Raw genomic sequence first — 21,381 nt, 5'->3', positions numbered from 1 at the left:
GGTTGGTTGTGTAGAGCGGGCAGCTGAAGAGTAAGTTTATTCTGTAACATCTGCTAATTATCCTCGCTCTCTATTTCATACAGTCTGTTTGATCTACTGTCCTGTGGAGTATGAGCACACGGCAGCAGGTCTGCCAGCAGAGAGGCTGTATTTGGGGCATGGGAGGGCAACCATTCCACAAACTGCTTCCTCTTATGGATCTTCCTAAAGGTAGCCTGGCTTACCGGATATCTGCATGGATTCATGTGAAAAAAAAAAAAAAAAAAAAAAAAAAAAAAAAAAAAATCCACTGAGTCTCTAAAATCATTAGGAGGCTGTCAACTCACCTCTGATCCATTAAGGCACAAACCAGGGTCAGTCAGAGAGGCAGCAGACAAACTGTGACCATCCATCGATTTGTCCTGTATGTTCTTTTTACTTCCATGTTTGTATTTTCCAGCAGTCTTAGAAACAACCAAAAGTGCCTGCTAAAGAAAAGAACGTTGCAATTCTATGTATTGTGTAGGACACTTTGTGTCCTATAATCAACCCTAGATCAATATTGCAACCTTTTGTTATCACTAAGCATTTCCAACATAAAGTGTACTCGAAAGAGAAACCCATTCCACTCACTGAAATGTTACCAAATGCAAAACAACACACCATGTCAGCTTCTTAAAATATGTCATTGCTCCTGTCCAGCAGGACACAACTTTGCCTTCATCACTCTGTATTTATTAAAGTACAGGCCCAACACAGTTTGAGTTTGGAGATATAAATCACCAATCCGTTTAGTGCCAGTGAGCGACTGCAGAGTATAGCTCTTGCTTGCTAGAGCAGATGACTCGTACCAGAGAGAATTAATTAGTGCAAATGCGCAGTTGTGTTATTGGGCCACTGCTGGCAATGAGAAGCATCATTAACACAAACTCCCAGTCCCTCAGATCTAAGCAGTGAAGCACTGCTCATTTGAAATGAAGGTGTGTTAACATTCACCGAATTCAACATGTATTACGCCATTTTGTGGAGGGTTTCTTAGAGGTGGGTAAAGGCCAATTCAGCTACAGTCCTCCTCCAGGCAAAATGCCAATCGTTACTCTCTGTCCTGAACCTTAAAAGCCTCAAGTTAAATTCTAGACCTCAAAGACACTTGTCATTACAAAACTGTCATTTCTTGGAATGGCATTTAATTTTTTTATTATTCCCATGACATTATCTTACAGATGAATGTATGTCTGGCTCTACCAAAATAAGAGTGAATAAAAACCTGCTTGAACATGTATGAACAATCAAGTGCATGTTATTCATTATACCTTACATTACAAAGTATGAATACATAAATACAGTTCAAGAAGTTTACACTTTAAATAGATTGAAAAAACATTATTGCATGTCCACACTACAGCTGAGCAAGTACAAACTTACTCTACCCTACTAAACAACACAGAAAAAAACAATTAAAAATGGGACATTTTCAACTAAAGTGGTGAACACTGCTAAATCCATTAAGAGATACAATAGCTCAATCGCATGCTGTACTTCTGCACCAAATAATCATGTAAATTTGCATATTCTAAAAAGAACATTTTAATGAAATTGTTTTTCTGAATGTTTTCTGAATTTTCATGTACCTTTTGCTTAGTTTAAGGTTGCTCAAGGATATCTCCCCTAGTTCTTCATAAATAAAACCTTTTGAATACTTGTTGGGTAGCATAACTGTAAAAATATGCTTATTATACTTATTACTAATTGAAAAAGGCATTAACATTCTAATTTGACTTCAGTTTATGCTTAATTTCAGCCAACTGCTGATTGGGCTCAACTGCTGATAAATCACAGTGCGCTGAGACAGGAGAGGTTCATCTGTGTGTTAATGTGGGGAGACAAAGGATGGATGAAGAATGGAACAGTAAACAACAAAGTAAAAAGTCCCGCTGTCTTTGAGTCGACACTGCAACACACAGAGATGTAAAAAATCACTACTCAACAGGATCTTTGGCTGAAAGTAGAACCTAAAGATCAGAAAGTTCACACCACACTTGGAGGGGTCTTGTAGAACATTTAAAGTCAAAATTATATTCTTCTTATTCTCCTTTCCCCTCTCGATCTGACCAGAGCTAGCTAGTTGGTCCAGGGTGGCATTGAAGGTCTTGGCTGTTGAACAGAGGGTGTAGTAGGGGGTGGATCTGCAGAGTGCTGGCAGCAGCAACAGCAGCAGCAGCGGCGGCAGCCATGGGCATTGGACTGAGCATCGTGGGGAGCAGAGAAGCGGGAGGCAGGGGGTGGAGAGTCAAACCAGGAACATGATGGTGAGGGTGAACAGGGTGGAGGGATGAGGCTGGGATCAGGCGGAGGGGTTGAGCTGCCAACACAGTAGCAGGTGGTGCTGGAAAAAAGACAGCAGGAATTGGAGTGGCAAAATGGGCCTGAGAGAGAGAGGGATGAAGGGGAGGCAGCAGGGCAACAGGGGAAGGGTGTGGAGCAATAGAAGAGGGTGGAGAAGAGGGCTGGAGTATGCTGTATGGCAGACAAGCTGAAAGTGTAGTCTGGTCGGGCTCTGGAGTTGGTACTGGTAAATGGGTCATGTCTGCAGATGCTTGCTCTTGAAGATGCTGCTGCTGCATGTGCTGTTGGGCCTGGAGTTGAAGCAATCTGTACTTCTCAATCTCATCATCAGTGAAGGTGATTGGTTGCTCTGAAAGGGGAGGGGTTGTACGTTTTGGACAATGAATCCCTGCAATTTCTGCATGGTCCTCTTGGTGTCTAATGTCGAGTTTTTGTGGAAAAGTCTTGTCTGGATTCAGAGCTAAAGCAGCACAGGTTTCTGTTGATCTAGCCTCCTTGGCATTTTCAAGACAAGCTTGGGATGTACTGGGATTTTGCCCATCTGTGTGTCGTAAGTGTTCTGGAGTATTACTGTCAACTTGAGGTATAACTTGTGGATTTGATGAAACAGTTGAACATGTTTGAACCTGGTTATTAATACTGGCACTTGCATCTTTATTAATCTTTATCTTTCTTGCCCCTTTCTTAATAGAGGGTAATTTACCAATTAGTGGAAACAAGAGAGCGAGATTTGCTTTCTTTACTTTAGGATCCTTGTCAACCAACTGGTCTGTCTGCGTTGTGTTGGATTTGTCTGTAACATGATCTATCCCAACACCTGATTGTAAGGTCTGAGCTGCATGGTTACTTGTAGTTAATGGGGGTGAATGACTCCTCTTTCTAAGAAGAGAATTGGAGGATTTGGTCTTGACCAATCTCTCGGATACCCATCCAGAATGACTGCAATGTTTCTGGCTCTGTCTAGTAGGAGATGGCCTTATATGAGAATTAGACAACCAGTCCCCACTAAGATCAGAGATGCTAGTGCTACTAGAGGAACTGGGGCTACGAATGGACACTGGCTTGTTATACCACCTGTCTTCACTTCGTTCAGGACTTGACCAAAGAAGTTCTTCTCTCTCCCGGTTCCTCCTACCTACAGGGCTAAGCCTTTCATACCACCAGCCCTTGACATCCTCTTGAGGTTCAGGACTGTCATAGACTCTATAAAACTGCCTGCCTGTATGTTGAATTCTGTGCTCTCTGTATTTATGCTCCTCAATGAACCTTTTGTCCCTTCTGATGCTGTACCTTTCATGCTGATCTGGGCTGTTACAAACTGTTGAATATTTCCGTTTATTGTAGACATAAGAGTCTGTGTAATCCCAGCTTTCTCCCGTATGTTCAAAATCTCTGCATGGACTATAACTGTAGTGAGGATCATTGTAAGAGGAACTTCTAATGCAAGACCTGGACTGACTGTGCTCCTTTCTCAGAGGGTACAAATAGTTTGATCTTGGTGAGGTGGAGCATCTCCCTGTGTAGTACACAGGCCATTCCCCATCTGAGTTTAAGTCTGACAGACCACTCCATGACCCAGATTTGTCACTGGTGGGAGTTGAGGCAGCATCCCTCTTTGAGTCGTAGGTGTCGTCATACCAGCGATAATTATCCTCTCTACCTGTTGTGTTGGGAACAGAATATGGCAAAGGCCTTCGCCTTACCAAGCGCAGCGCCGACACAAGCCCCCTCATCGTTTGACATTTCTTCCTTTTACGTGCTGGGGCGGAAAGCGAGCTTACAACAATGCTTTTGAGGCTGTGCTCTGGGGTGTCACTTTCATTTGAAGTCTCATCTCTCACTGATCTTTTCCTCTTCCCCAGCTTGTGCCTCCTCTCAGTGCATGCTTGCTTGTTTTGTGGCATGTCTGTTGGAGTGCTTTGGAATTCAAAGTGTCCTCTAGCTTCTGTCTGCGAGCAGGTTTTGAATGCACAGCCTGCTTGCTGGATCCTGACAGCATCTAATTTACGCCTACGTTTTTTTCCCTTTCTCCTGTGTTTGGGTCTCTTTGGTTTTAAAATACCTAATTTAACTCCAGGAACATCCTGTGTTTGTGGCACAGCTCTGTCATTCTGGCCTGTGAGCTTGTCGACAACACCAACATCTGTCTCCATAGCCTTTGTGCTTTTGACTTTGCCCTCCTTGTGTTTGAAATAGTAGTATAGAGGGTTACAGCTGTAAGAGACGTGTGGCTTGTTGGACGTGTACTGCACCATCTCAAAAGGCCATTTTGTCACACTTTCATCCTTGCGGAGTACATTAAGGAAAGAATCTGTATTTTCATCCTTACACACTTTGAGTATTTTATACTCCTCTGTCTGTTTTTCTGAAATACAGTTCTTCTCATTTTGCATAATACCATGTTTGCTGCTTTTCTGTTTGTGGTAGTATGAGCCTCTGTGTATTTGAGGTTGGCCTTGGGCCATGGTGCCCTGTCCATCTGTGTAAACAGTAGGGCTGGGGCACTTGAGGCATTCTCTCTCCTCTGATCCCCCATAAGCCCCCTCTGCCCTGGGCCTCTGCCCCCCATCAAGCAATCTATCCTCTGAACCAGCTGGCTTCCAGTCTGCTCCAGGACTTTGTGTGTCAGGACACCCCAGCTTCTCTGGCTCACTTGTGCTGTAGTTTGCCTGAATTTCAGGGCTTTCCACATGTTCTGCTTGTGCTTCCATTTGTTGTGTTTGAGAGTCTCCATCCACCCATCCCAGAGTCGGATCATGGGATAGATTGTGGTCATCATTACTTGGGGTTCTGTGTGAGCTCGAGCAGGACCAGAGGGCCTCTAAGGCGAGTCTGTGCCTATGGCGCTGGAGCTCTTGATAGTCACTGCTCTCCTCAAGTCCATCACTGAACACAGATGCACAGGAGTCAAGCTTCATTTGAGCTCGCCTAGAGAAACAGAACGAGACCCCTGCCCTGGGGCTCCGGTGTCCTGCAGAGGATTTTGTCTGTAAGGGGTGCTTTTCGTGACATAGCTGCTGATGTGTGGGTATACGAGTGGAGGACAAGCTCTTCAAAGAGACATTTGTGGAGATGGGAATTGAGTCTTGGACCAAGGATGCTGTTGGTTTTGTGTCAAACTTGCTACTGCCACCCGAGGGGATTTTAACTTGATCCTTATCCTTGTTTGTAGACCTTAACTTTGGAACTTTCCTTTCATCACTGTTGGCAAGCACAGATGACAGTGTTGTTATTAGGCAGAGCTGAAAGATCTAATTTCTCTTTAAATCTAATATGTGGTGCATGCATGCATTATATCAAATTGATATTGTAAGTATATAATGTTTTACCTGTCTCTTTGCTGTTTAAGCTGTGCGAGCTGGTGCAGTCGTTTCAGAGCTCTCTTCTGCTTTTTCTCATCCTTCCAGGACTTGGAGGAGACATTCCTTGCAAATTCTCTCTGCTTCAACTCTTTCAGCCTCTGTCAGACAAAACAGGCATAAAGACATGAGAAAGTCTGGAAAACATTCCATGAAAAGGCTTTCCATGAAAACAACATTTGTTTGGCTTGGATAAAGGCCCTAAAGAAGGAAAGTCAAGAGGAAAAGAAACATCAATCTAGGTCGAACCTGGGGTTCAAACCGGGGCAGAACATTCCTAAACAGCCTTATGACACCTTTGATTTGAAAGAGAAACAAAAACATCTCTTTCTAACACTTCTGTTAATAGAGACTTTACAGTCCGTCAATTTCCTGCATGAAAGACTCCTTTGAAATGGCACAGACCCCACCGATGGATGCCTGTCTATTTATCACTTCATCCCTTTAGGGCAGAGGAGAAAAAATCGAAACAAAGTAAACAGAAAATCAGCAAAGCCAAAATACAATCACAAAACAATAAAAGTGTCAGTGGTGCCTGAATTTGTTCAGCAGACATGAATGGAAAGACACATGAACACAGCCAAAGACTTTTGACTTCACTCAGTAGGGAAATACTGTAAAAGGGAAAACCATATTTGTCTTGACTTGTGAAAGACAACGAAAATGTAACACTGCATCCTCTCCTTCCCTTCTTCAGGACCACTGTATTCCCCTCATACTGCCTGTACACAGGTGTTTAATTTGATCAGGTAATAAAAACACTTACTGTACACATAAAAGAAAGGAAAAACACACAATAGTCTTTAATTGGTATTAGCCAAAATGTGGAATGAGCTGTCAGTGGGGTGTGTCACAAACTCAAAGCACTTTCCGAACCTCTTTTATTTTATGATCACATGCGTTCACACACCAAACCAAGATTTTGTTGGTGGGTGTGAAGGGAGTGCCAAGAGGAGGACAGTTCCCCTCTGCTGCACGGTGACAAGCACTGTCAGGAAAAACACTGTATCTGTGATAAGTTAGCAAGCTAACTCCCAACAGAGCCCGCTGACTTTACACAGCAAAACACATTAATGATGCCTGCTTCAAGGGAGCTGCACAGAAGATTTTCAGCGTATACACACACCAGTGGAACCACACAAAGGGTATACTCCATCTTCCAAAAACAAGAACACTGATATGGTGGACAAGCAAACTCACACTTCAGTAAAAAATATACAAATTTCAGATAAACAGAAATGTGACTTCCAACCTCTTTGTTAATTCAATAAATTTCTCTTAATTCATAAACTGATTGTTGATGAGATTCATTATTAGTACATAATTTCTCTATTCAGTAACATGAAGAAAAATTCTTAACTATATTCTTCTCATTTTGTAGCAGCATAACAAATTAATATATACATTCAATACTGTAAATAAGAAATTAAACGGCACACTGAGAGAATAAGAGACAAGATAGTCCTTCAGATTTTGACCTGTCAACACAAAGGCAGAATGTGGGTGCTGTTTTATTCTAAAAAACACTAATAATGCTTTAGATATCTTACAAAACCTTGTCTTGCTTCCTAATTGCTACATAAGAACCATGTTGTTGCAATTAAAAAATGTGAGACGTAGGTCAGAGGAATGGGGAAAAAAATGCAATATTTTTTTTAAGTTGCATTTACAGTATATTAACTTGAATGCCATGCTGAAAAGGTGGCAAGATGCAAGTGCTATGGTAAAAGACATGCATCTAACATGTGCTTACATAAGAAACAATGGAAAACCTGTGAAGTGGAATGCATAAATGCATCCTGTGTGAACGACCCCTATAGCATCCACCAGTTATGGAACTTTCTAAGTGACTGATTCGGAAAGCACTGCAGAACTTACAGAATTCTGCTGTACTAATGTTATCGCTACATTTCAGTACTGAAAGAAATATAAGAAATTTGCCATCTTGGATTTATTTTCCACTAATGCAAGTCCCATAGAAATATGCAAAATTTTATGGCTTTTTAAAAACACTAGGTCAGCCTCTTTTTCTAATTAAGTGTTACTACAGAAAGCACTGCTCTCTCTATCGATCTTTTACAGCCTGGAAACATTATGATGTCTTTGACAGAATGAGATGTTTATAGTATAAATCTATTCCATGACTGATATGATTGATAAGGCACATTAAAGTATTTGCCACTAATGTTGATGAGCATGTCTAAACGCTCTACTCATAATTAGCTCTGGATATTCTCATATTCATGATGCCTTAGATTTTGCCCTTCAGAAGATAATTTAAAATTTCAATGAAACATCTGCCTCATGAATAACTGACAGATAAGGAAGAACAAAAGAACATTTGAACCATCCAAAGGAAAATATATTTTAAACTGTCAAAAAGAACTCATGTCCTCTGATCATACTGATTGGGCACAAATCAAAAATGTCTTTTTAAAAGATGCAAAAGGATCCTCAAATTTTTAAAACCTAATTTTTGTAAAGTGTTACAGTATAAAGTACTACAGTTGGTCCTTCGGCATAGAATGCAAATCACATGCAAACACATGCTTTAACCCTGAGTTGTGTTGGGATTAATGAGAATTGGAGGTGATGAGATGCTCTAATTGACCTCCGACCTCAAGTCCATTAAATCAATTCAGTTGTGTGCTAATGATCAAACAGTGACGGATTAATCAATGTGAAAGAACAGAGGTTTGTCTGCATGTGATGTGCAAGGATAGACTCTTTAGCATATTATTGATGAAAATGTCTTTTCATTAAAAGGCGAAAAAAGCCCATTAGGATACTTTTATAAACCCTTAGCAGGAGTAGCTATTCTTAATCTTAATTGTAGAGTAATGCAGCATTTTGCATCTCATATAATGTATGGCCCTGCATCTCAAACACGCTGAGATTCACCAGTTGAGATAACAGACCTCAGGGTTTTATGTTGCTACTAAAAATCCTAATGTTAGGTCTTAAAGGAATCCCATCAATAGGGTGCAGGGTAAAGAGCCTGTATCAGAGATATAAAGGCACTATAGTGGAAACTATGGCCGATGTGCAAGGCATTTTAAAGACAATAAAATGCTGTGAACTGCACACAGCATAAGGTTTTCATTAGTTCTCTTTTTCATGGTTAACCCTCTGTAAAAAAGCTAAAACTGGACGTGTTTATTTGTGCTGGCCTGGTGGGATCTCTCAATATGAGCGAGTGAACAAACAAAGAAATAAAGAGGAGGAAAAAACATGCTCTGTTAACCAAGTGTGCCCCTTCTTTTCTCCACTTCTCACTGGGACAAACTCACTTGCATCACTTCTGCGCACAGTATGTTAGTGGCAAAAACTGCATCTTACTCACTAACCAACTGTAATCAAATGCACTGAAAAAGCATTTTCATTAATTAGCTGTCAGCTTTTTCCACACAAACACACTTTACATGTAAATATAATGTACATAATGTACAGAAAATGTTTTGTGTACATTATTAACATTACACAAAGCAGTGAAAGATTCTAGTAAAATATGACCGGCAAAATATGGAGTAGCGCAATGAAAATGCAGTAGAGATTTTGTTGCCATTTTTGGAACCGTTTTCATTATTCCTTTAGTGAATCGGCTGCTAAAACACCCCCTTTGTCTGTCTCTTTTACTCACTCACAGGAACAAATCTCCAGGGCAGCTAGATACCGCCTTAATATACTGTCCTGTCTAGAGTTTCTGTCAACTTCCACATAATATCACAACCTTGAGCAAACACACTCTCATGAAAAACAGAGTTAAGTCATGATCACACTGTCTCACACTGCACTTTGCCAAAAAAATGAGTAATGCTGTACAAAAACAACATATGACCTGAGTATCAAGCAGCATTCTATCACATTACAAACACATTTAACACACACATCGCTCATAACGCTAACAAATGATTCATACACAAACCCAGGTGCAATGGTAGTGTGACATTTGGTCTGACAGCTGACTGAACTCGGGCTCACTGTAGATATTAGCAGATTTGCCATTTTAGCACTGGGACATGAGCAGGCTGTTCCCTAATTGGCTGAAACATCTCTGTCCACTTCGCAGAGCCCAGACATGGAGGTGTCACCTTGTAATATTTCACCAGGAACAGGCCTACAAAAAACTGGATTTCTGTCTGCCATTTTTTTTGTGTGAATTTGAAAAGTCATTGCGGTTCATCTGCTCTCTTCAGTTTGGGTCACAGGGACAGGTGTCATCTTTACAGGCTTCACTGCCAATCATGGCTGCCTTGTTCAGTCATGTAACTCCAATGCAGATCTTTCTACAAAAGGGATGGTTAAATCCATTATTTGCATACTTGGGTAGTATGTTTTCATATAAACAGCAAGAGATTCGGCTCTATCTTTTCTGCTGCAGAATATCTGTGGTATGATTTTAATCATCAAAAAGCAGAAAACTACTGTTTACTTTTCAGTTCAGTTGAGGAGGCTTTGTTGATTGTAATGATTAGTTTTCAAAACCATGCGGCTTGTGCCTGGTGTTTACACGATGTAGCTGTTGGTTGTTTATGGCTGCCAAACAACATCGCAACTTGCCATATTAATTCAGAATTCAGTTGATGTTCGTTCACACTGTCACGGGTATTCATATTTTGGCTATTTTTCAATGTTTTCAAATGTGGCTCATCCAATTAGATATATAATTTACTACTGTTTTAAATACTGAAACCATACATAATCATTTATAATGAATAATCATATATTTTTGGTTTGCATTAATCAAGTTCCAATAAATAAAATAAAATAAAATAATCAAATGACATAATTGGTGAAGTATTTAATTTAAACAATAAGCCAAAATCAGGCAATTCTAAATGGTTATGCAATATATAAAACATTTTTATGTTGACTATACAGCAAGAAATAACTATAGTGTGATAATATATTTTTAATAGATGCACATATACAGTAAAAAAATTTTTTTTTGAAAACATATATTTCATAAGATGTCTTAATAATGGATCGGTTATTACAAACATACAGCTTTTTGCTTCACAAAATGTTAGGTGATAGAATGGAGTCATGTGGATTATTGTGGATTGTTGGGATGTTTTTATCAACTGTTTGGACTCTCATTCTGATGGCACCCATTCACTGAAGAGGTTAGTGTTCACCAAGCTAACCGAAAAACACCAGCGTATGCATACGACTGTGAGAGTGTGTGTGTGTGTGTGTGTGTGTGTGTGTGTGTGTGAGGTCCTTCTGCATGCTCCAGTTTCTCTGGTTTAATCTGCCGTATTGTGACAGGCCTCTCTGGACCTCCTGAGCCACTGAGCACAGGTGAGCAACATTAGTCAGCCTGCCTCCCAGTCTAAAACCTGACACAACAAACAGGTGGGACTGCCTCTCTCTCTTTTACACATAGACGAGGAAAAGAATCAAGCGGCGTTAAGAAACAGAGAGAATATTCTCTGCATAATGAAGCATTGAAACGGAATAGACTGTGCACCTGTGTCTGTGTGCATTTGCGTATATGTGTGCGAGTTGTCTAACACCGTTCCATCTGTCTGTTCTTCCCCTCAGGTATAGCTGGTCCTCTGATGCTTTCAAAATGAGTCATATCTCCCCCTCTCCCTTTCTAACTCGGTTTCTTTTTTTAACACTGTGCTCTCTTGTACCTTTATCGGGATGTGGCAGATGGAGATGAATAGAGTCTCAGCTGGGCTGCGGAGACCCTGGAGAGCTCCAGGCGTTTGACAAGGGCAGAAGACAATAAGAGCCTACTCATCCTGGCAGTCTACAGAGAGAGCAGCGCACCGCTTCCTCGTTCTCCCACTCATCCCATATAGTGCACTGCACTGAGGAACATGCAGTCCCCTTCTCTCGATCTTCCTGCAGCCCACGAAACAACTTCTTTACTTTGTCTTTGTCATTGAGCAGGGTCAGTTTGCTAACACTATCCTCCTCCTCCTACTCCTCCTGGAGAAGAAGAAGAGACCAACAGAGACACGGTGTACAGCTTATTCTCCTAGGGCTGTCAACAGGAAAGAGAATCATTGATAGAGAGAGTGATGAATGCGTTCTTGTGTTTAGATATTGTTTCAAAAAGTTTGGCTGTTTAGATTTTGCACAGTATCTTAAAATACTCATGCCACAAAACAACCCAAAAAGACATCTGTACTATTAATAATGAGTGCAGACAGACTGTAAAAACAGGTTATGTGTGAATGGACCCTAATTCTACCTAAGTCAGACTGACAAGCTCAATTGCAAATGGACAGTAAATGTTCAATGATACTGAAATAATCCAAACAATACATTGACTACTAAAGCCACTTTTCATAATGGCCATTCAATGCCATAGCAATGTAGCGTATTATCTTATTTTTCTTTTATCCTAATTAGGAGCTTTTCTCAGTAAATATTGATATTTATGATTAATTATGATGAACGTTATGAATGAATCAGCATATAATGTAATTGACACCCTTAGTAATGACTGTATGATGCACAGTCACATTGTTAGTGGCAAAGCATTCCATTATAAAAGTGATTTTATATAAAAATAAAAATGCTGAATTTATTGGATCAAAAACATATCATGAAATATTACAAAATAAAATAATTTGTTCCTATTTTAAAATATTTTAAAATGTAATTTATTCCTGAAGCTGAATTTTCAGCAACCATTACTCCAGTTTTCAGTGTCACATAATGGCTCAGAAATCATTCCAATATGCTGATTTGGTACGCAAAAACATTTCTTATTATTATCAGTGTGAAAAAAGTTGTGCTGCTTAGTATTTTTGTGGAAATAGTAAAGAACAGCATTAATTTTAAATCTAATTTTTAAAACAATGCTAAAGTCTTTACTGTCACTTTACTGTGACCATCAGTTTAGTGGATCCTTGGTGAATAAAAGTTGCTTTGCAATGATTTGTATCGTAAAAAGCACTATACAAATAAACTTGAACTTGAACTTGAACTTATTGAAAAGACAAATCTTATTGACCACAAATTTTTGAATGGTAATATATAATATTTAATTGAAAAAATCCATTATTAATCCTGCATTCTAAATGGCTGATTTTAGTATCCCTGTCTGGATCTTCATGTAACACAAGCAGGACAAGTTCCAATATTGTTCCAGGAACAACAAAAAAAAGCTGATCCTGGAACTTGTCTTGCTTGTGTAAATCACATTGACCTGCACCTAGTAGTACTGTTTCTGCTGTAGAAAAGTTTTACTCAGCATTCAGTGTGTGTTAGTAAGGTGTTCTACTTATTTAACCATGTAACAAAGACAGATAACATGCCACTTTGCCCATTAAAGATTACTAATGGCTGTGCATTACCTCTGCTCTGCTGTGTGGCATCGATTCAGCACGTTCCCTCATTTCCAAATCCACAGCTGCCTGATGAAAAACCTACCACCTATATTACGCCACCTTCAGCGCAAACACTCTCTGCTGGGAGTCTGCGCCAATCACACTCAGACTAATCTCATCACTGCTGATTCTGTGGCCAGCTGCAGTTGGTGCAGAGAGGCAATGATAAGCCTCAGGCATTTACTTGAAAAGAAAATGAAAAACTCCCTCTCTTTCTCCCTTCTCTCTGAGCAAACCATCTCCATGGACAGTTTCGTGCCGAGCGGGAGCATTTTGCTCAGGAGGACATTTAATAAAATTCCTGGAAATATGATAAAACCCCACGCATGAGAAGCACCTATCTAGCAATTTGGAATTCAAACTAAAGATTACAGACGACCGGCTGAAACAATGTATCTTCCGCAAACCTCTTCCTAACAGCCGCGAGCAAAGGAACTATGTAATCCTTGGCGGGTGTTTCTACCTAACGTTGATTATAAACTGTCACTCTCATTCACCCCAGGAGGAAAACATCAACGTGTGGATTATCCTCAACCCAATCTGCACGTTCACAGGCAGATAATCCAAAGACACTTCCAATATCCTGCGCCGTCTGATGCACACCGCATACGGGGCTCATATGTTGAGTGTTAGCATTGGGCCGCAGGCAAAAAGCTGTCTTCTAAAACTCCTTTAGACCCTCTTCATCAGCTCCTAAGATGACAGGCTGTCAGGTTATGTGATCTGTAACATTTGTGTGTTCTGTATATGTTTGAATGCTGTAATGAGTCCGTGTGTAGGGTGCCTGAGAGGATCAGGAAAGGAGACCCTTTGAAGCTGAGAGGATGTGAGTGCATGAGAGGGAGGAGAGGAGATTTGGAACCGGATATTGCAGGAAGGTGCGGTAAGGAGCTTTCGGGGAAGCTTTCATCCATACAGAAGCTGTTTCTTCTGCTGTACACACAAACACACAGGCTGATGGGGTTTTTTGAGTAGGGGAGACTCGGGAGTGTTGGAACACATTTTGTTTGTAATGTCTGTTACTCAAAGTTTTTTTGTGCTATGTGTGTCAAGTAATCATTCTAATATGATGATTCTGCTCAAGAAACATTTCTTATTATTATCAATGCTGAAATCAGTCGAGCTGATTAATATTTTGGAGGAAACTACTATTTACTACTATTCAAAAGTTTGGGTTTGTTTTGAAGTACAATTTAAAAATAATAATACTTTTATTCAGCAAGGTCACATTCACAATTGATCAAACGTGACAGTATGTAATAATGTTTCTAAAAGGGCTGCTAAAAATTCAGCTTTGCCATCACAGGAATAAATAACATTTGAAAATATATTAAAATGCCGTTATTTTGAATTGTAATAATATTTCACAGTATTACTGTTTTACTGTATTTTTAATCAAATGAATGCAGCCTTGGTGAACATGAGGAGAAATTTAAAAACATTTAAAAATATATATATTCAAAATGTTTGACCTGATAACATATGCTAATAATAATAGTAATAATATTGATAATAATACCAAAAAAAGTTTATTTTTGTATTTTTTTTTACACTTTTTATTACTTTATATAATTGCTTACATAATTTTATGTCTTTAATTTTTCTAGTGTTTCTGTTATGTCATGTAGTAATTTGCAGCTCATTTCTTAAACCGACTGTCACGACGTTAGTTACCCCGGTGTGTGTATTTGTTAAAGAAAGAGAGATACTGTGATGTCAGTATATTAGTATAAACAGGTAATGCAACGCATTGGTTATATAAGCGCTGTACATTTCTATGCAGTTTTTCTAGCAAAAGTGGATATTGACTTGCTGGTAGATGTAGAGAGTGCCCCTAGCAAAGATTCTATTATTGTCTTATCAGATACTTGCAATGCAGTTTCGAGTAATGACTGGAACATAAAAAGTGGCTGTTTACATAACAGAACAGCTCTCAATACCCTCAGGCTTTTAAAAGTTCATGAGGAATCATACAAATTCCTCCGTCTGTTGCAAATGAAGTTTTGTGCAATTATTTGTCTGAGTTTATCCCTTTATAACTGTTATCCATTCATTAATTTCAGGCTGCTGACTCACCACTTTTGGCTGAGAAAGCAGCCACCACTTTTTCCATGTTTCTTCTTCTTTTTTTTTTTTCCTCAAAACGCTCTCTGAGTGCAAAGCCACTCAGGAATCATTCATAGAAGGACAAATGAACTATTTGTGCAGCGTTAAAAATACATTCTCTTTTTCTTCTCCGAAAGCTGCCCCCACCTTCACCGCTAACTGCCCTGAGGATAGACCTTACACTCATACACTCTCACATGTCCCTCGGCTATTTTTTAAACATTAAGCAGCCTGCTACACTTTTTATAGAAACACAGACATGACTAGGCTTGGACTCCTTCAGATCAGATTGAATCCTTCCTCTGCACCCCCCAGTGACCGTGGGTTATGAAATATGGATTATCTCCAAGCTCATATCTGTAGGTCTCTATCGCTCGAAATCCACCTCAGCCATGGGAGTCTAGCAGGGGATTCCCTTCAGATTCTGCTCTTAGCCTCTAGTGGAATGGTTCAGAAAAAGTCCTCTTGACACTTCACCTTAATATTTACCTCTCTTTTTTGTCTTTCTCTTCTTTCCTCTTTCATATTATAGCTTTAACCCTCATGCTAGGTTGCAATTGATTTGTTTTTCAAGCTTGAGGTCACAGGTTAGGCGTCATTCAGAAATCAGTTGTGAATGTCTTAAATTCCAGTTCAAGTCTTAAATTTGAGTTTCAATGTAAGGAAGTGGAGTTGAAATTAGTTAGAAAAGCAAAGTTTGTAAATACAAAGAAAATGTTGGCTAGATAAAACCCCGTTCAAAAGTTTTGAAGAAATTGGAAGCTTCATTTTCCAGAATATTAGAACGTCATGACAGACGGACAGAAAGACATATGTTTTATTTTGGTTACAATATAGTAAACTACTCCTTTTAGGAATGTGACTGGTATCCTTTCCAGTAATGCTGTTTCTGTTAGGCCTCAATTAGACCTCCCACAAATACAAAAATAAAATGAAATAAACCCAACTGAATATTTAACATGAAGTTGAGAGTATCTCAGCGAGTCTTAGCATTTACAGTTCCTTGCATTTATTCATGTTTTATATCTAGGCTCCAGTCTTTGCTTCTCTGGTTCTCTCTGTGTTGCACTGGCGTTAACCTCCGTCTCATGCCTCACCTTTTCCTTTCCCTCCTCTTTTTATTGAAGCACAGCTGGTTGATTTGCATAGCTCTCTTGGAAAGGTTTTGTGGCTCTTAAAGATTAATTAAATCAAACCTCTCAACCATGTTTGGTGCACGTCAGTGCATAAAGTATACATACACGTACACACACGCGTGCATAAATGTTAAGTGACTTAGGGATTCTGTGGGTTGTGAAATATACAGTATTGTTCCTCAGGACCAGGGAGCACAGCCAGGCTGCATGTTTCTAGAGCGATATGTGAAGTGGCTGGGTTGGGGTCACACCAAACTACCTCAACTGCCAACCTCACAGCATGCATATTTTACACAGTCGACTATACATAACTCGGTCTAATGAAACACTCTCGAGGCCTGCAGGACGAGTTCAACAACACCTTTCATTGCTTTTGCAGGGCCCTCAAATGAATTAACATCTCTTGTGGGAGGTTCCTGACTTGTTAGAGAAGTCAGTTCACAGACCAACTACATTACTTTGCTGTTCAGTACAGAGTTGGCCAATATAAAACATAAAGTACTAAAAAAAACAATTTTTGTACCTGAACAATGTGTAATGTAAAACTTGAAGCTTCATGAGGTGAAAATGAAAATCAAATGCTTATCCTTATGAAATTTAATGATCAGTTAGCATCACCATATCATAGATGACATACACAGCTCTTGCAAAATATCCTAAGCATATGAAAAACATAATATATTGTATCAAAAATGTATCACAGTATAGTAATATTTGATATATACAGCAAATATGAATATACTGTGATGTAATAAGTGAGCTATTAAAAATAAAAGGATACTGTAATGCAATAGGATAACAAATAACATCTTATATCATAATATATTACATCAAAATATATTCACATATATGTGTCTCCTCCATGAGCACCAAAGCTCAATTATTATTAGGCCACAGCTCATATTTTCAAATGAATCTATTTTACAAGTCATATTGATGACATATTGATGTATTACTATGATATCTTTCATAAAACAGCATTATTTATTACATTTTACACAAAGATGAGTAATTTCAATTATTACACTAGGGGGAAAAAGTTTGGTCACAATTAATTAAACAGAAACAAGAATGACATGCTAATTTCTCTGTGACAAAGTACTGATGTGAAACACTCGGCTAAAAATCTCATGATTGATTATGGAATATTACGGATGTTCGTGCTGAGATGGCATCATTCATCTCAGACTCACTGACTTTGACTAACAGGAACAGACACATCTGCACAGCGAACAAGTGTGCAGTCATCTGTGGTTTGATCGAAGCCATGTTTGCACGGAGATGAAATCCATCGCAACAACATGTGTAATTACTTTCCTCCCTCCCTCTCTGTCTGTCTTTGGTGTAGCTGTCACCGAGCGGTCCTTCAGAATGAGTTGCGTAACTCTCTTTCTGTATCTCTTGCTCTCTGCTTCACACTTGGATTTCATGTAATTGTACGTATGAAATGTTTCATCAGTGTATAGTTTTGCATGTTTGATTTTTAGACTGTACTGTGTATCACAGCAGGCTTATGATGAATAAGACATGCAAGGCTGAAGGATGAAGAGAGTTTAATGGCTCTGTGTGCCGTTCTTTGTTAGAAGACCAGTTTGTCTGACAGCACCCAGGATAATAGCAGTGCACATACAGTGTTATGTGCCACTCGAAATGCTAGAGAACACGTTTAATCTCAGATGCCACACAGATGGGCACCAGACTCCAGCCTGAGATCCTGGCACAAGTGAGGACATTCTCGGCTCTCTCCTCCTTACTTCATCTATTCCTCCTATCAATCTCTCCATCAGTTTCCTTAGCAGAACTTTTCTTTTGGCTAATCACTTCTCATTTGTTTTTGCCTTTTTTTTATAAAAGTGATGACTGAATATATGTATATTATATATAATATAAGCATTAAGATGTCTAGACTTAAAATCTATTCCTTATTCCCAAGAAAAGGGGTAAACAACATAAAATGAGTCCATGGAAATTGTTTTAAAAACAATCAGACTTTTAAATTGTTCAAGTTTATGTGATTCATTCTGTTCTTTCTATGAAACATAAATAATAAATAAATAATTTATTCCTGTGATGGTATGATCAGTCTTCAATGTCACATACTTCTCAACAATCTGCTTATTTGGTTCTCCAAAAATATTTACTATTTTTCTCCATAAATATTTATTAGTGCTGCTTAGTGTTTTTCTGTGATGTTAAATAATTAATATTTATGTGGAAACTGTGATGTTTTTTTTTCTTCAACAAAGTTCAAAAGAACTGCATTTATTATAAATAGAAATCTTTTGTAAAACTATAAATGTTCTTAGTGTAACTTTTGATCAATTTGTTATGTCATTGCTGAATAAAAGTGTTCATTTCATTAAAAAAAATGTTAACACAAAACGGGTACAATATGCATTAAATAATGCTTAACTAATGCACAGATAATGTATAACTCATGAAGAACTAAACCGTTTATTAATGATTACTGCATCAGCAACAAATTAACATTCTATATTATTCATAGATTAAGCAATCAATAAATTGTTATCAGTTAAATGTGTCATAATGTATTATATTAACTAATGATGTAAAGTCATAACATAATGATACTTTAGCAAATCATTTGCTAATGATCAATTAAAGCAGACAACTGGAAGTTGAAATGCATGGCTTCAACCCATTATGGTAATTAACACATGAATTTACACTATTAGTTAATACTATATGTTATTAGGGAATTAATACATTATGACACATTTAATTATTAACAATGTATTGATTACCTAATCTATGAATCATATAGAATGTTCATTTGTTGCTGATGCAGTAATCATTAATAAATTGTTTAGTACTTCATGAGTTATACATTAACTCATACTTATCTATGCATTAGTTAAGCATGAATTAATGCATATTAGTGCCACCATATTGTAAAGTGTTACCAAAAACATTTGCCCTCCCAAACTTTTGAGAGATAGTGTCAGAGAGTTTTAAAGTGATTGCTGTTCATACACATCACATGAATCCCCTATAGAGAAAAAAGATCACATAACGCCCCTTACTCAATACTTGCATTCAGGGGTTAAAGCAAAAAACTATTCCTGGGCCTGAACTATTTTTCCAGGGGCGGGGCGGGGCAGGGGGATGGGGCAGCGCATGCAAAGCATGCAATGACTGTGCAAACTTTAACATTTGAAAGGATACTATGGCAAAGTTATTGCTTTCCTTATTAAAACTGATTATTTTTAATGAATATATGGTTGATCTGAAGAATGAAAGCTACATCATACACTTGGAAAATCATGAGCTATATCACTGCTTATCGACAATAGGGGTGTGACAATACACTAACATCACGAGATGAGACAAAATACAGATACTTGGTTCACTAGAATGAGACGATATTTTAACAGAATTTTAAAGAAATTTTCAATGACAAAATAATTGTAATCTTTTTTTTAAAGATTTAAAGAAAAGTAAAACAATGCAGTTGTATTTTGAAATGTTTTAACTAATCTAGGACTGTAAATAATGATTATTTTGGTAATCAAGTAATCTACTGATTATTTTGACAATTGAGTAATCTGATATTTTTAGTAACACAAATAGGCCTAAGTGAAGACCAGGCTTTAGTATGACTATTTATATATAAACTAACAATGAGGCAATAATAATTGGCTCAAATAAAATATCAAAACCAAGTATTTACATAGTTTTTTTTTAACAAAACATAATGTAATATGCCTATACATAATATGAACATAACTAACTTAAAGGGATAGTTCAACCCAAAAATGAAAATGACCCCATGATTTACTCACCCTCAAGCCTTCCTAGGTGTATATGACATTTTTTATTTCAAACGAATACAGTCTGAGTTATATTGAATAATGTCCAGGCTAACCAATGCTTTATAATGGGAGTGAATGGTAGCCCAAAATTTGAATTCCAAAAAATTGCCCCCATCCCTTATAAGAGAAGCCTGCATGGCTCCGGGGGGTTAATAAAGGCATTCTTAAGCGACGCAATGAAAAATATGAAAAATATCCATATTTACAACTTTATAAACCTTAATCTCTAGCTTCCGCTAACTGTCGTACGTGCGTTCACGAGAGAGTGGTGTCCAGCAGATGACGTAGGACGTAGGCGTCGCATAAGCCTCGGTGAGAATATGCTAGTTTCACGAGAAACAAGTTTTGTTTACAGCAAAGGAAAACCAGTGTCCTCTTGGCTAATATAGAAAACATTTTTCTTTTCAAATCCTTGTTTTGTACTACTTATTCGTGGCCGGTGTTTTGTTTTGCTCTTTCCCCTGCGCTTCCACGTTCGTCACTTCCATGTTCGTCACCGTGTTTGCCTAAATCCTACACTCTTAAGAAAAATGGTTCTAAACAGTACAAAAAAAGGGTTCTTCGGCTTGTAACAATAGCAAAACCATATAATCCAATTTTTTTGGACTTCAAATTTTGGGCTACCATCCACTCCCATTATAAAGAATGGATTAGCCTATACATTATTTAAAATATCTCAGATTGTATTCGTCTGAAAGAAGAATGTTGTATACACCTAGGATGGCTTGAGGGTGAGTAAATCATAGGGTAATTTTCATTTTTGGTTGAACTATCCCTTTAAGTACATTATGTATTATAACAAATACCTGCAGAGGGCGCCAAACGACCTGGTGACGTTTCACTTTACAGCATGATTAAACGATGTATAAATCCATTAAATTTTAATATTTGGCCACATGAAAACTCAGAAACTTTTATCTTGAAATCGCTATGTACAATAAATGTCACATTTAGAAATAGGTTAATGTATTCTACTGTGTTGGCAAAGGTTTATAAATAATTTACATTACAAATCTAGTGGGATAATGCACACTGTTTTCCCAGATGAATGTTAAGCAATTCAAATTCACAGCATATGCAGAGGAAGAGTTTAGCCCCTTTCAGACATACAGTCTTTACTGGTAAATTACCGGTAAGTTACCATTAAGAGATTATGTGTGAACAGGACCTTTTCAAAAATCCCAGTAAATTTGTTCTGGCAATCATATTGTTCTTATGGAGATGACATGATTACTCTGAGCTGTTTACAAAGCTCAGCTTCTTTTTAATT

General features: G+C 38.2%; 1 protein-coding gene across 1 annotated transcript in view; it reads right to left on the bottom strand.

Annotated features, from left to right (window-relative positions):
• Positions 1-1,148: 1,148 nt before the first annotated feature.
• The window catches only part of LOC109106544 (zinc finger protein 804B-like), a 90,918-nt gene continuing 70,685 nt past the window's right edge, over positions 1,149-21,381 (bottom strand). The window contains exons 3-4 of the mRNA XM_042741109.1: positions 5,655-5,785; positions 1,149-5,526 (exon numbers count right to left, since the gene is read on the bottom strand). Coding sequence (XP_042597043.1) covers positions 2,097-5,526; positions 5,655-5,785 — 3,561 coding nt within the window. The 3' untranslated portion in view covers positions 1,149-2,096. The remainder of the gene's footprint in view (positions 5,527-5,654; positions 5,786-21,381) is intronic.

This window comes from Cyprinus carpio, chromosome B16, assembly GCF_018340385.1.
Source record: "Cyprinus carpio isolate SPL01 chromosome B16, ASM1834038v1, whole genome shotgun sequence".
Lineage (NCBI taxonomy): Eukaryota > Metazoa > Chordata > Actinopteri > Cypriniformes > Cyprinidae > Cyprinus > Cyprinus carpio.
Note: the sequence above shows the minus strand (reverse complement) of the source record. Positions and strands in the feature narration are given on the sequence as shown.